This window comes from Raphanus sativus, chromosome 7, assembly GCF_000801105.2.
Source record: "Raphanus sativus cultivar WK10039 chromosome 7, ASM80110v3, whole genome shotgun sequence".
Classification (NCBI taxonomy): Eukaryota; Viridiplantae; Streptophyta; class Magnoliopsida; order Brassicales; family Brassicaceae; genus Raphanus; species Raphanus sativus.
In genome coordinates, this window is record NC_079517.1 from 6,630,664 (window position 1) to 6,644,942 (window position 14,279).

At 35.5% G+C, this 14,279-nt stretch overlaps 2 protein-coding genes across 6 annotated transcripts; one reads left to right on the plus strand and one right to left on the minus strand.

Moving 5' to 3' along the window:
• The first annotated feature begins 3,124 nt into the window (after positions 1-3,124).
• LOC108832709 (serine/threonine-protein kinase TOUSLED-like) lies at positions 3,125-7,887 on the plus strand. Of its 4 annotated transcripts, none has more exons than XM_056991199.1 (16): positions 3,125-3,517; positions 3,607-3,702; positions 3,784-4,002; positions 4,163-4,213; positions 4,414-4,521; positions 4,623-4,667; positions 5,300-5,412; positions 5,678-5,783; positions 5,883-5,946; positions 6,062-6,156; positions 6,253-6,432; positions 6,511-6,721; positions 6,820-7,084; positions 7,190-7,244; positions 7,325-7,484; positions 7,568-7,887. In XM_056991199.1, exons 1-16 carry the CDS (start codon positions 3,293-3,295, stop codon positions 7,663-7,665), a joined length of 2,091 nt encoding a protein of 696 aa, XP_056847179.1. In that variant the 5' UTR covers positions 3,125-3,292; the 3' UTR covers positions 7,666-7,887. The 4 variants fall into 4 exon arrangements, with proteins under 4 accessions (XP_056847179.1, XP_056847178.1, XP_056847181.1 ...); XM_056991198.1 differs by having other exon boundaries at positions 3,126-3,517; positions 5,877-5,946; XM_056991201.1 differs by having other exon boundaries at positions 3,127-3,517; positions 5,717-5,783.
• LOC108836924 (uncharacterized) lies at positions 7,870-11,199 on the minus strand. 2 transcript variants are annotated; one of them, XM_056991203.1, is made up of 10 exons: positions 11,068-11,199; positions 10,525-10,936; positions 10,225-10,429; positions 10,054-10,144; positions 9,836-9,978; positions 9,371-9,614; positions 9,175-9,279; positions 8,912-9,094; positions 8,616-8,820; positions 7,870-8,537 (listed from the first exon to the last, which is right to left on the minus strand). In XM_056991203.1, the coding sequence occupies exons 2-10, from the start codon at positions 10,748-10,750 to the stop codon at positions 8,053-8,055; spliced, it is 1,887 nt and encodes a 628-aa protein (XP_056847183.1). In that variant the 5' UTR covers positions 10,751-10,936; positions 11,068-11,199; the 3' UTR covers positions 7,870-8,052. The 2 variants fall into 2 exon arrangements, with proteins under 2 accessions (XP_056847183.1, XP_056847182.1); XM_056991202.1 differs by having other exon boundaries at positions 10,525-10,828; positions 11,068-11,194.
• Positions 11,200-14,279: the final 3,080 nt, after the last annotated feature.

A 14,279-nucleotide genomic window follows, 5' to 3' on the forward strand; every position in this document is an offset into this window, starting at 1 on the left:
GTGTCATACTCTGTTTTTACATCTTGGGGATCCAATAGAGTGGTGGAGCTGTTGCAATGGGAAGACATTTTACATGTTTTCTGTAGAGTGGAAGTTGATATGGAGATTACAAGGATGTGTGAGAAGATTCACGAAGAAGGAGTACTCTTCTATTTGGCACCGATGGAGATACAAGACCTTGGAGTGTGCATCAGTGTTGTACGAATGGAGTGGAGTTATTTGGCAGCGGTGGTGTTTACAATTTCAGCGACAAGGATCTTTTCATGAGACTACTTTCATCCTTTTGCTCAATTCAAGCTTGAGGTCAAGCTTGATTTCAAGGGGAGGAGTGTACATGCGAATGTGGTTGTTCTCAACAGCATGTGAATCTGATCTTCTTGACAGAAATGTGAGACAGAAGGAGAAGACAGAATTGAGTACATATTTGAGGGAACTGAGTATACACTGGAGGATACAAGTGGCGAATCATCATTTTCTTAAAGAAAGAAGATTCATCTTATTGATGTGTAACAAGAGACATCTACAAAGCAGAGTTGTCTCAGTTCTAAAACAACAAACACAGAAATGGAAAAAGTTCTACAAGTCTCGGATGTTCAAGTATAAAGGGAAGATTCATGTGTTCAGCTTGACCAGTAGTGAAGTGTTGGAGTTTCAGCAGGAGAAACGAGACTTGTGTGCCCAGCGGTTTCTTTTTATACAAGCTTGTGGGCAAGCTTGTTTTCAAAGGGTGGAGTATTGATAGATACTTATAATGAAGAAGCCAAAGCTGATGACGTGGAGGCTGAGCCAGCTGGCTAAATGAATTGAGTAAAGCTTTGGTTTGGAGAAGAGTCTTTGCGGTTACTGATTCAAGAAGTATAAAAGGAAGAGTCGAAGCTTTCATGAGGTTTATGCTTTGATGTTGTATGAAGAGTGACGCCATGAGTCATCTTGACCCGATCGCCATGAGATCGGTGACGAAGGTGAAGCTCGCCATGAGAGCCTAACCGGAGTCAAGCTTGAAGCTATCCTTGTAATCGTTTGTTGCTGTTCTTGTAATTCCATTCTGATAATCAATAAAGGAGTTAGAGATATCAATACTCTATCAGAAAGATGAATATCTTTTTTTTTTTTGTAGTTTAAATGGTATACAAATTGAGAACTTTGACATATTTTCCTAAATCTCTAAACAATTCATTTTTCAACGAGTGTACATTTATAATGAAAGGTACATATATCTAAAATTCACTCATATTTACTATATGTAATTCAATTATGCACAAATTGTAGAGATCTTACAAATTCGATGAAATTATGTTTAAATATTTTAAATGTGAAATCATTTTCTTATAATTAAAAGTATCAAAATTCTGTCTGATAAACATATAATGATTTTTGGATTTATCAGATCACAAATATTGTAATTAAATTATAAATAATAACCCAATCGTTGGTTGGTAGTTTAAAAATATACGTAATATATACTAAAATACAAAGTATATGATTACCAAGATAACATAAAACAACTCGAATTTTGTCCAGAAAATCCCTTACTTATTCTAAACACAATAAGTAATGACTTTATTTTTATCTCAAATGACTAACTCAAGACTCAAGTATAAAGACCACTTTTACCTTAAAAATGAAAAGTAATTAATTAACAAAAGGGAATTCGGCCAAAAAAATCCTGAACTTTTCTGAAATTGCCAAAAGAATCATGTACACTTGTCTGGCCAATAAAAACCTAAACTTTTGTTGACTTATTTAAATAATTTAGAAACTTACGGTTGACTGACCAAATTAGCACACCGTTAAACAAGAGTTAAGACAGCGTTAACACAACGTTAACTGTTGGCGTTAAGTAAAACGACGTCGTTTCGTTTTACACTATTTAAAAATAAAAATACGAAGGGACCGGGTTTTGAACCCAAGTTGTTTGGATCAAATGGCAAGGTAATTTACCACTAGGCTAGTGGTACATTCAATGTACGTACTAACACATTTACTTTTATTTGGTACTGATTTTGAATATAAAAAAAATCTCTAAAAATTTAAAAGGTCTTTAAAATTCCAAAAATATGAAAATAAAGAAATTTTTTATAAAATTAATTTTGAAACTAAAAGTAAAAAATGTTTTTTATTTTTCCTTAAAATCAAAATCTTCCAACATTTTCATTTTTAAAAACAAATTCCAAAAAAAAAAAAAATTTCATTTTTCAGATAAAAAAAATCGAAAATATAAAAAAATCGAAAAATATCAAAAAGTTATAAAAAATTAGAATCTGAAAATAATCAGAATATATTAAAATATTTTTTATAAAATATTTTTTTTATATTTTTTATAAAAATATTTTTTTATATTTTTTTATAAAAATGCCAAAAAGAAAATTTTTCATTTTTCAAATTATAAAAAGAAAAATTGAAAAACAAAATTCGAAAAAATAAAATTTCAAAAAAAAAGGGATAAAAAATTTCAAATCTGAAAACATATAATCAGAAACTATAAAAACATTTTAAAAATAGTAATAATTTTTATATATATATATATATATTTCTGATTATATGTTTTCAGATTCGAAATATTTTATAACTTTTTTTGGAATATTTTTTCGAATTTGTTTTTATTTTTTCAAATTTCTTTTATAATCCGAAAAAATGAAAATTTTCTTTTTTGGAATTATTTTTCAATTTTAGAAAATTTAAAGATCTTTTTAAGTTTTTAGATATTTTTTTTAATATTCAAAATCAGTACCAAATAAAAGTAAATGTGTTAGTACATACAATGAATATACCACTAGTCCAGTGGTAAAGTACCTTGCCATTTTATCTAAACAACTTGGGTTCGAATCCTGTGGTTTACTTGATTTTATTTTCAAATCATGTAAAACGACGTCGTTTTATCTCATTTCAAAACGACGTCGTTTCACTTAACACCAACTTTTAACGATGTTATTTTTTTCTGTTAAATTTGGTGACGGCGTGCTAAATTGGCAAGTCAACGAAAACATTGTTAATTAATTCTAAAGTCAATGAAAAGTTTGTGTTTTTTTTTGTCAGCCCTAAAGTTCATGTTTCTTTTGGCAATTCCTGAAAAGTTCAGAATTTGTTTGGCCGAATTCCCATTAACAAAATACAAAGTATGACTTTTAAGAAAAGCCATAAAGTTTGAGAAAGTTTTGAGAGCAAGACTCATGGAACTCATGGAACTCAGATTATTCAAAGCTTCAATTCGCTAATTCTGATTTTAATATTTCGAATTTTAGCTGATCTGGTTGCATAGTGCGCTTGAAGGCTGCTCAAGTGTGTGTTTGCAATGTCGTCGGAAGACATGGTGATCCATTTCTCCTCCAATTCTTCCAATCAGTCCGATCACTCTTTCCCCGACAAACTCGCTAAGCTCGAGGCCCGCTTGACCGGCAAAACCCCCTCCTCCGCCAAACCGCAGCCGCAGCAGCAGCTCTCCGTCTGGTCTTCTGCTTCCACCTCCGCGGCTTCTGCACCGTCTGAGGCCTCTATCAGTGATTCCGACGAGGACGAGGTAGCTTTTTGAATGTTTTTCTTTTTTTTTTGTAAATCATTAATAATAATTAATAATTGAGATTCAGTGATTCCTTGTTAGTGTCTTAGAATACAGGAGACTTCCTAATCAGAGCCAATACCAAAAAGCGCCAGAAAGTTCATGACTTTAACAACAACACCTCCTCTGTTGTTGATCATGCTGAGGTGCTACTAGTGATCCTTTTAGTATAAAGTTTCGAGTCTATGTGATGCTGAGACAACTTATTATTATGATTGTCTCTTTAGGATTCTGTTGAATTGAAGCCCCAAGAGGCAGCTTATGATGGAAGGAGAAACGAGGCTGAGACCAAGACTGGCCTTGATGTTAGTAAGAAGAAACAAGGTCGAGGAGGTCGGGCTTCGTCGACAGGCAGAGGGCGGGGTTCTAAAGCTAATATTGATGTCACAAAATCTCAGTGTTTGGCTGCGCCAGTGTCAGCTCAACCGAATGTCTCTGATCAAAAGGTTTTTAATGTTGTTTACTTCTTATAATCTGAAGTATAACCTTCTGTGGCCTATAGAGCCCATCTCTCATTTTGTTGAAGATAATCCTTTTCTTTAATTTCATCTTATCTTGGGAAGCAGACACATTTTATTGAAACAGTTCTGCATTTTTATTCTTCAGGATTGTAGGCTTGATGGACAGCTCAGGAATGGTGAAAGTTCTCTCCAAGATGTAAGTTTTCTCCTATTATTTCCTGTACTCTGTAGCATCATCTGCCTAAGAGAATATGTTATCGTCTCCTTATTACGACTTATCTGCATCTTATAAGTTTGTTTGAATACATGATTGTTGTTGTATGATTATCCTCAACAATGCTAACATACTGTTGTATTTTTCTTTACTGACAGTTCTTTTCCTTGTTTATAAATCAGGACGATGCGTCATCTTTACGTGCAAAAATCACTGTGCTGGAGGAGGAATTGTGTAAATCTCGACAAGATTCTTCTGAGCATCAAGATCTAATACGGAAGCTTGAGAATGTATTGTGTGAACGCCTTTTAGATTTAGCTGATTCTGGTTATGCTATTACCATTTTTGCCTATACCATCTATTCCCTGTTAATCTTAATCATGATATGCAGGAGTTAAAAGATCTAAAAGATCAGGAACAACAAGGGAAGCAAAAGGTGGGCAAATTTTTTTGTTTCCGTGACCAAATAGGGGTTATTAAGAGGTCCTATGATCTTTTGTTAAATATCCATCCTAGTATGGCATAGTTCCTTTTAGTGTTGTCAAGGATTCTGGGAGAATCTTAGATTAAATAAATATTGTTCTCGTAAGAAGTATGGAAGTTCCACCTGAGAATAGGAAAGTCACTGATAGTCTCCTCACTCCTGATTTGCTTAGAATACTCGCTAAATTTAGTGCTGCCGTAGCTGCTAGCCTAGAGAATTGAATATCTATGAATCGTTGGATCCTGCATTGTGTATGTCACATCTATACTCTACGTGCAGGGGCTCTCTTCGTAGAGCATGCATTAGTATTTTTCTAAGTAATTTAAGAGGCCATCTATTGCGGAACCGATATGTAGTGGCTAACATTTTGGCCTTCTAGTGACTTATAGTTGACTGTTTTTTAAACGAACTGGGTATGGTCATGTCAGTTTGGTGCCTAAGCTGGCAAAAATTTTGCACATCCTCTAGGAATATTCTTGGTGAAGAAACTGTCAATTTTCTCTCGCCATTTCTCTGTAATTTTCATAATAATATATACATTCTAATGCAGAACATGCGGACGACCTTTCTTTTTCTTGATGCAGACTACTAAAGTTATATCTGACCTTCTCATATCTGTTTCCAAAAGTGAGAGACAAGAAGCAAGGACAAAAGTCAGACATGATTCTTTGCGATTAGGCAGCGTTGGTGTACTCAGGTCTGCATAATGTATTTCATATGAGTTCTTTTGGTATTAGTATATATTATTTCGATTCTGTGATCATTTACATATAGTATTGAGAATATATTTGACTAGGAAGTCTGGAAGTGTAAAACATGTATAGTGAATAAACTTTTGCTGTTAAGTAGAACAATTAAACCATTTCGAATGGAGTGAGATAGTCTCATATTTATCTTTAACCTGTAGCTCAAAGTCTTCTTTGCTAGGTTACGAGGTTATTTTCTTGACTTGTGATTTAAAGTTCAGTCGATCAGCTGTGGGACTACTCTGGTGATTTCAGGACGGGAACCATCATAGCTGAGACATGGGAAGACGGACAAATGTTGAAAGATCTGAATGCTCAACTTGTAAGTTAAGCTTTATAGAGAGACTTTTATCAAACAATAACAGTATCCTGCATTGCCTGATTTGAATATTTCTATAAAATTTGCAATGAGAAGAAACAGTTGCTGGAAACCAAGGAGGTTATTGAGAGACAGAGAAAGTCCCTAAAGAAACGACAGAATGGTGGTATGTTTGTTTCCCCAATCGTTCTTACTTTGTCAGTCAATCTGCGATCTCATGTAATGTATGTTGTCTTTTTTCCCTAGTGTTAAGCACCCTTGGTTTTTCCATTTGCTTGTAGATAAGAGTGACGGGACTGATTCAGAATCTGGAGCGCAGGAGGAAGATATCATCCCCGATGAGATTTACAAGTCTCGCCTTGCTAGTATCAAGCGGGTATGCTCCTCCTTATGCGTCATCCCAATTTCTTACTTTCTCTATTTTGGTTATTTTCTTGTTTCTTATCATACATCTATTGATTTAACCGTTCAGGAGGAGGAAGTAGTTTTGCGTGAGAGAGAGAGGTATGAGCTGGAGAAGGGTCAGCTTATAAAGGAGATGAAGCGCATACGAGATGAAGATGGTTCTCGGTTCAACCATTTCCCAGTTTTGAATTGCCGATATGCGCTTCTAAATCTTCTTGGTAAAGGCGGATTTAGTGAAGTCTATAAGGTCAGAACATTGATTGATACCATTCTTTTACGCGTGAGAGATATTTTCAGTAGTTTGATTTTAGGGATTTTTGAGCAGGCATATGATTTGGTGAATCATAGATATGTTGCGTGCAAGCTTCATGGTTTAAATGCTCAATGGAGTGAAGAAAAAAAGCAAAGTTACATTCGACATGCCTTGAGAGAATATGATATCCATAAAGATCTCGTGCATCACCACATTGTCCGTCTATGGGATACATTTAGAACTGACCTGGATACATTCTGCACTGTTCTGGAATATTGTAGTGGTAAAACCAAAATTCTCTGATCTCTTGGTGGGTAATCGAAGGATTTGTCTGTATCTTTCAGTTCTCATTCGTACGTATGTTTTCAAATTTTAATGCAGGAAAAGACCTTGATGCGGTTTTGAAGGCAACACCTAATCTTCCTGAGAAGGAAGCAAGGATTGTCATTGTACAAATAGTTCGAGGCCTTGTATATCTGAACAAAAGATCACAGAAGATAATCCACTATGATTTGAAGCCAGGGAATGTTCTATTTGATGAGTTTGGAGTAGCAAAAGTGACTGATTTTGGTCTTAGCAAGATAGTGGAAGACAATACTGGTTCTCAAGGAATGGAGCTTACATCACAGGGAGCTGGAACCTACTGGTGAACGATCTAGTTTTAGTATAATCCTTTGATATGATTTTTTCTTACTCTCTTCTATTTCCTGACGCCATATCCCTTACAAGGTTGAAAAATGTTGGCTTTCAGGTACTTGCCCCCAGAATGTTTTGAGCTTAGCAAAACTCCTATGATCTCATCAAAGGTTAGTGAATGGCTCCAGTGATGTCTTTATCAAAACATGTTAAGAAGTTCGTTGGTCCTAAATTTGTGCTCAATGCTCAGGTTGATGTATGGTCGGTTGGTGTTCTGTTTTACCAAATGCTATTTAAAAAGCGACCCTTCGGACATGACCAAAGCCAAGAACGGATACTACGAGAAGACACAATCATTAAAGCCAAAAAGGTTGAGTTCCCTGCAAAACCTGCCATCTCGAATGAAGCAAGGTAAATTAGCTGTTGTGCCGTAGAACAACCAAATGGTCATTAAATATTTCTCCCTGGTCACTCGCTGTTGCATTTTTTCTGCAGGATTTGATTCGAAGGTGTCTAACATATAACCAAGCTGATAGGCCTGATGTTCTTACACTGGCACAGGATCCATATCTTTCCTACTGTAAGAAATGAGAATGGTCTTCACAAACAAACTAGAGATACAGAAGGACCAGGTCCTAGATTGTTTTCATTTTGTACAGATTATAAGGTTTTTGTTTGTTTATTTTTATCTTTTTAATCTCCCGGCGGCCCCTTGAACAATATTAATTTCAGGTGGATTTAACTCGTCTGTTTTCCATTAAATTATGTATATTCCTAATGCTTTTGAAAAGAATATAATTCAAAGTTCAGTCACGGTTTCAATCTTTCTGCAGTGGTCTGCTTCTCAAGTTATACAAACTCAAATGTTTATTGTCTTATGGAGCAAACACAGGCTTCGCAAGTACAAATAACAAAAGCTGGTTTAAACCAATGATGTCTCTTGTAACACTAGCATCGTTGCTTCAGAACAAGACAAGCCTACAACTTGGATGGTTCTGTGGTCAACCCAAAACCGAACGGGTACAACGGGTCGTAATGCTGATCGCCAACATTCATGGGCAGCTGATTCACCGACTTGAACCACGTCCGAGCCAACTTACCTGTGAACCCATAATCACCAAACAGAGCATCAGCAACCCCCTGACCTTCAGTTCCTGGAAGCCAAGCTGCCACAAGGGCATCAATGGTCGAGACATAAGGCTCCATCACCACGGGACGGCCAGAGACAACAACCACCACACACTTCACTGATCCGCACACATTCCCTATCGTGCTTGGACCCGGTTCACTTATGGTCAGGTTCGTGCTGTCCCCATACATCTCAGCATAAGGCGGCTCACCCACGACCACAATGGCGTAGTCAAATTTACCAGACGTCACAAAGTTTGCATCGGGGTTTTGGTTGTAGACGACTTGTGTGGTCGGATCAACTGTATTCTTCACAGCCGCAAGGATCGTTGTACCTGTGGAATTATATACAACCAAACTCAGGATTAAAATACAACAAGAGGGAAAAGAGAAGTTAATGAGTAAAAACATACCGATGGTGAGGTCGTTGCCGTTAAGGCCTTGCCAGGTGATGGTCCAGCCACCACATTGATATCCCAAATTATCAGCGTGTGTTCCCGCCACAAGGATCTTTCCCGTCTTCTTAGGCAGAGGAAGTAACGGTTTATCTCCTTCCTTACCATTCTTGAGAAGCACTAGAGATTTCCTCACAGCTTCACGAGCTAGTTCCCTGTGTTCCTGTCAAAAATTGCCAAGTTTTTTGTTCAGTTTTCATACTGTTGATGAGTAACAGAGGAGGATTGGAGGATTTAACAAACAAACAACGGACCTTGCTACCAAGCTGGTTGGCAAAGCTGAGATCAGCCAGTGGTTCCTCAAAGAGTCCCATTGTGAATTTTACCCTTAAGATTCTCTTCACGGCGTCATCAATCCTGCTCATAGGGATCAGATTTTTGCTTATCTGACTGTTGATTTCATCTATAAACTCTCTGTAGTTGTTTGGCACCATAATCTGCATCAGAGAGAGAGATGCACAACAGTTAAGTAATTGACATTTGTGGAGCTGCATACAAAAAAGGTCGAATCACTTGCCATGTCAATTCCAGCACTGATTCCCGCGTAAACAGAGTAGGAATAGTTAGAATGCGGAGGAGATGTGATTCTGTCAATCCCCTCCCAATCAGAGATGACAAAACCCTGCAGGGGAAACAGGGGCTTTTTTAGAACCAAAGCACAGCAGAGAGAAGCTCAAGTGCATCCACATGTATGTATGTAATCATATTCTTACTCTGAACTTCAACTTGTTCTTGAGGAAACCCGTGACGAGTTCCTTGTTAGCATGCATTCTCAAACCGTTCAAGGCAGAGTAGGACACCATAACCGTTGCAACACCCTTGTTTACAGCCTTGTAATATCCAGGCATGTGAATTCCAAATAGGCCGTTCGAGTCAATCACCGTGTTGTTCTCATCTATACCTCCCACTGTACCTCCATCTCCCACAAAATGCTTAGCACAAGCCGCCACCTTTGATCTGAAATAGATAAATCAACGCATTGTTAAGTTGATACTGCAATGAATATATTGCCAAAATGATATACTAATAGTTTCAATAAGACATAAGCTCATTTTATCTCCTCTTAACTATAAATGAATTATGGGACAATGTATTGTTTAGATGCTTCACACTGGTCCTACAGTGGCATAAATTTAAAACATATCACATATTGATTTATTACAGGAGAAGATACTTACTTTCCACCGACAAAGGGAACACCTTTTCGGTCGGTAGGAAGGTCACCTTGCAAACCGGGTATAATCTCAGTCATCTCCTGAACAATTCTATAATCCTCACTATAGCTCTCGTAGCATCTTCCCCATCTCGGATCCCTACAAACCTGTCAAAGTAGAACTATTAAGCAGTAGCACACAGGTTTCTTGACCAGACCACTTTCAAACTTGGTAATACTTACTGCAATGCAGGGAGCAAAAGCATATGGGATTCCAGTCGCTCTAACTTCAAGTGCTGTTGCTTCCCCAATCCTCTTAAGAAGCATAGGATCCCTATAAGATAAACAAAAAAACATAAAGTTGTTCTCAGCTTCATTGCCTTACCAAAAAAAGTTTAGTCATGAAGAACTTGCCTGGTGACTCCGAGACCCACATTGTGAGGGAAAATGGTGGCGCCGTAGACGTTGTTGTGACCGTGGACAGCATCAATCCCATAGATCATGGGGATCCCAAGGCGGGTTGAAAGAGCAGCCTTTTGAATCTCATTGACCATGTTCACCCAAGCTTCAGGTGTGGCCTTTGGAGCAGGCACACTTCCTCCACCGCTCAACACACTCCCTAACACATATACATAAAAAAAAATCAACAACTCACTTAGACAATAGATGGAGAACACTTGAACAAGTTCCAAATATTAGTTCTTCATTTCATACCAATGAAGTAGTTCTTCATGACATCAGGTGTGGCGACGATGCGTTCGATCTGAACCATCTGACCAATCTTCTCTTGGAGAGTCATGCGGTTCATCAGGTCTCTGATTCTTGCACCTAAAGGCTGCTTTGGGTCTTTGTACTTTGGAGAACTCTCAGCATAAGCAGAAGCGGCCAGGGTGCAGTACAACAGGAGAAGACATAAAGACTTACTACTCAAAGTCCCCATATTTTTGTTCTACAACGACACAAATGCAGATAATGAGATCTCTAAGCTATTACTCAGAGGAACTCTGTTCCATTGTATCTGAAGAGTGAAACAAACATGGTAAATGAGAAAGCTTGGATGAGTTTAAGAAGGTAACATTACCGGAGAGAGCTGAAAAAAAAATCAGATCTTCAGAGTTTGAGAAAACTTAAAAATAAGAAGAAAGAGAAGATGAGAAACTCAGTCAGGAATCTTTATGGGTGGTGTTGGTACGAAAGAAGAAGGAAGAAAGGAATAAACTTTACACGATTGGAGGAAGAGGAAACAAAGAAACTTACAGTCTTCGTGGAAATGAGGTAGGGAGAGGAGAGAATCTTGTATAGTAAATCTCTCTTCTCTACGGAACAGACGGAACAGTGAGAGTGAGATGTTGGAAAGTGTGCTGCTGCTACTCTCTTGTTTTTTTTTTTTATAATAAGCCTCGAAAGTTGTTCTCCTTTTTTCCATTCACACTTTTTCAAACCAAAGAAAACAAATAGCTTTTAATACGTAGAATCCTTGACAAAAAAAAAAAGAAAAAATACGCAGAAAGAGATCTATCTTTGTGGTTTGTTATTTTAACTAAGTTTTTTTTTCTTGAGAGAAAAAGTTTTTTTTTCTTGAGAGAAAAAGTTTTTTTTTTCAAACAAGTTTCATAATCAAATGTGGCTTTCACATGCAAAACGAATTGCTGAACCAATAACCAGGTTTGTTTCCAGTGGGGTTTAAAAATGAGCGTTGGATCCTCAGAAGTGATCCAGGGTGATACTAGATCCCCTCCTTTGCATTTGCGGTTGAAATCTGTAGTGGATTGAACTGGTTGTATCCAAAAATTTTGTGAATATTAGTTGATGTCGAGTTAAAAAAATACTATATTAGATGTTTTATGTTTAAAACTTTAAAAGAGAGTTGTCTTGTATTGTTATGTAGATCCTTCGGTGGACATAATAATAAGTTCTGATGGGCCTAATCTATGCACAAGCTTTAGTGGGCTGATAAAATTTCTGTTGGACCTGATTAGACTAACTACTTGGGATCTTTATTTGTGTATGAAACTATGGATCATCTTTCACTCTCAAAAAGCAATGTTGTTCTTTTGGACTGTTAGCCTTTGGTATGATGTTCCAAAGTCTAAAAAGCTTCTTTTATACTAGTGTAGAGCCACATTGTCACTCTGTTTTTATATAATTTTCTTTAATAAATCTATCTTATTAAAACAGAAACATTCTGTTGGACCTAACATTTATTTTGTAAGTTTTTAAATTAAATACACATTTATATTTTATAGTTAAACATACATTAAGTCACTAATATTCCTTTCTTTATACTACTATCCATGTTTCCAAACAATATACTTATTTCTTTATACTACTATCAATGTTTCCAAACAATATATTTTTATACTACTATTAATGTTTCCAAATAATACAATAATTAATCTTAGTTATTTTATATCTATCATTTTCTCTTTAAAATTTTGTAGAAACGTCATAATTTCATAAATTGCAAAATAGTGAACTTTAAAATTTCGATTATAAGATTACAAATTATGAAACTATTACAATTTAAATTCAATTAGATTACATATCAATCATCCATCAGTTCAATCGGTTAGTCTCGGATTTTAGTGATTTTTTAATATGAATATTTTAAAAACATAAATTGAATTGTCAGATCTCCGGATTAACCGGTATAATCACAATCGGGTTGAATTTAAAAATACTGATTTAAATGCAAAAATATTTTAAATACACACTCTTTAAAAATAACCAAAATATTTGTTAAATTATTAATGAAATTTTTCATCGTAAAATATCCCGCGCTTCAAAAGCGCGGGTCAAAATCTAGTATTTGTTTATGTTTCTTTTGCTTTTAGAAACGTGTCGTTGTTTTAAAATTGATAAAGACGACCAAAAATAATAAAATATTTTAAAACACTAAGATGTGATATCCTTAAACTAAACAGATTGAAAGAAGAGATCATTAATCGTAGACCAAGTTATTGATATTACGATATATACAAGCTATCATAATACATAGACAAACATTAACCCTTACCTTAATCTTTGGTTTTATTTTATTACGAAACCTTAATCTATACAAAGACATTGTCTACGACTTTAAATTAAACTTTTTTTTTTCAATTTTGAGCGAAGACATGTGTGCGGCATCTCACAGTCTAAAAAGATGATCAGTCGGACAACTTTTGAAAATGTCAATAGTGTAGCATTTGAACATCTCAAGTGCACATGTAAATACGATTCGTTCGAGGAGATAAAAATCTAGTTTGAATAATCATTTTCCTCTTTCCCGTTCAAATTATCACAGAAATTCATCAATACATTCACCACACGAAGCACTACTATTATACAAACCGAAGATATGCTTTTCTTTGTCTAACCGACGATCTACTTCAAAGCATATCGCTTTCACTGAAAGCCCAAACAAGTCTCTTCTGGCTGCTCCTGAGTCCTAACCATAAATACTATTTTGGCTGCTCCTGAGTCCTGACTATTCCTTCAAGGGTCACATCATTATACGAAACCCAACAGACAAGGTCATATGTCATATCTCTTATGTGATGGGCATTTATTATAGTTTGTCGATCTTTCAAGATAATTGACTTATAACAATTTACTACTCTGGTTTTCAACCATAATATATGCTTTGTATGACTTTTTTTTTTTTTTGAAAAGTGATTTATATGACTATTCTACGGAAGCTGTTATAATTGATACTCTTTTCGTTTCATTCGGTAATTTGTTTCAAAAAAAAAAAAATTTATATTTTTAATATGTATTTTCAAGAAATAACAATTAATTATAAATCTCAAAATATTAACTACGCCTATTAAATTTTGTTGTTTCAAAATTGTGAGAAATAAATGACACATTTATAGTAAAAAATTTAATATATTTTATTAATATGTGTGAAAACTGAGAGGATATCTCTATTTTCATTCAATAATTTACTTTATTTATAGAGTGAATATAATAAAAAATAGAGTAGTGAACAAAAAATAAAAGCATTACTTCATTTAAGGAAAAATACAAGATATTTGCGATAGCGGTCCGTTGGGTACATTTTCAATAAAGCTAAAAATTTGAATTATTTAGTGATGCGACACAAATTTTCTTTTAAGAAAAATCAAAAGTAAAGAACCAGACAAGAATTTTCGTGAATCAAGAATCGTGCGCTTGATCTTTTCCACATATTAAACTGCACTATACATTTCCCAGTAAAGTTGAAAATTCGAGTATTCAAATTGATTGTGTGCGTCTGTTCTATGGAGTATCTCAAATGACGTTTAAGGTTCGTAAAGTTCTTCACGCCTCTTTATAGTTCATACTAATAACTATTGGAAAGAAAATCCCACATCGGATATATGATGGGGACATAAGTAATATATAAGGGACTTGGGTCACACCACTAATTGTCAATTGGTTTTAAGTTGGAAGTCCATAATTAACCCGAATCTAATATGATTCACGGTTCGCTCCATTCAAGAGAA

What these genes read in the sequence shown, in the direction of transcription:
- LOC108836924 (XM_056991203.1), bottom strand. Translation starts at nt 10,750, where the DNA reads ATGGGGACTTTGAGTAGTAAGTCTTTATGTCTTCTCCTGTTGTACTGC. An exon ending in CATGAAGAACTACTTCATTG is followed by an intron (nt 10,430 to 10,524) that starts GTATGAAATGAA and finishes TATATGTGTTAG; the next exon opens with GGAGTGTGTTGAGCGGTGGA. An exon ending in CTTTTGCTCCCTGCATTGCA is followed by an intron (nt 9,979 to 10,053) that starts GTAAGTATTACC and finishes CTACTTTGACAG; the next exon opens with GTTTGTAGGGATCCGAGATG.
- LOC108832709 (XM_056991198.1), top strand. Translation starts at nt 3,293, where the DNA reads ATGTCGTCGGAAGACATGGTGATCCATTTCTCCTCCAATTCTTCCAAT. An exon ending in TAATACGGAAGCTTGAGAAT is followed by an intron (nt 4,522 to 4,622) that starts GTATTGTGTGAA and finishes CATGATATGCAG; the next exon opens with GAGTTAAAAGATCTAAAAGA. An exon ending in TGCCATCTCGAATGAAGCAA is followed by an intron (nt 7,485 to 7,567) that starts GGTAAATTAGCT and finishes CATTTTTTCTGC; the next exon opens with AGGATTTGATTCGAAGGTGT.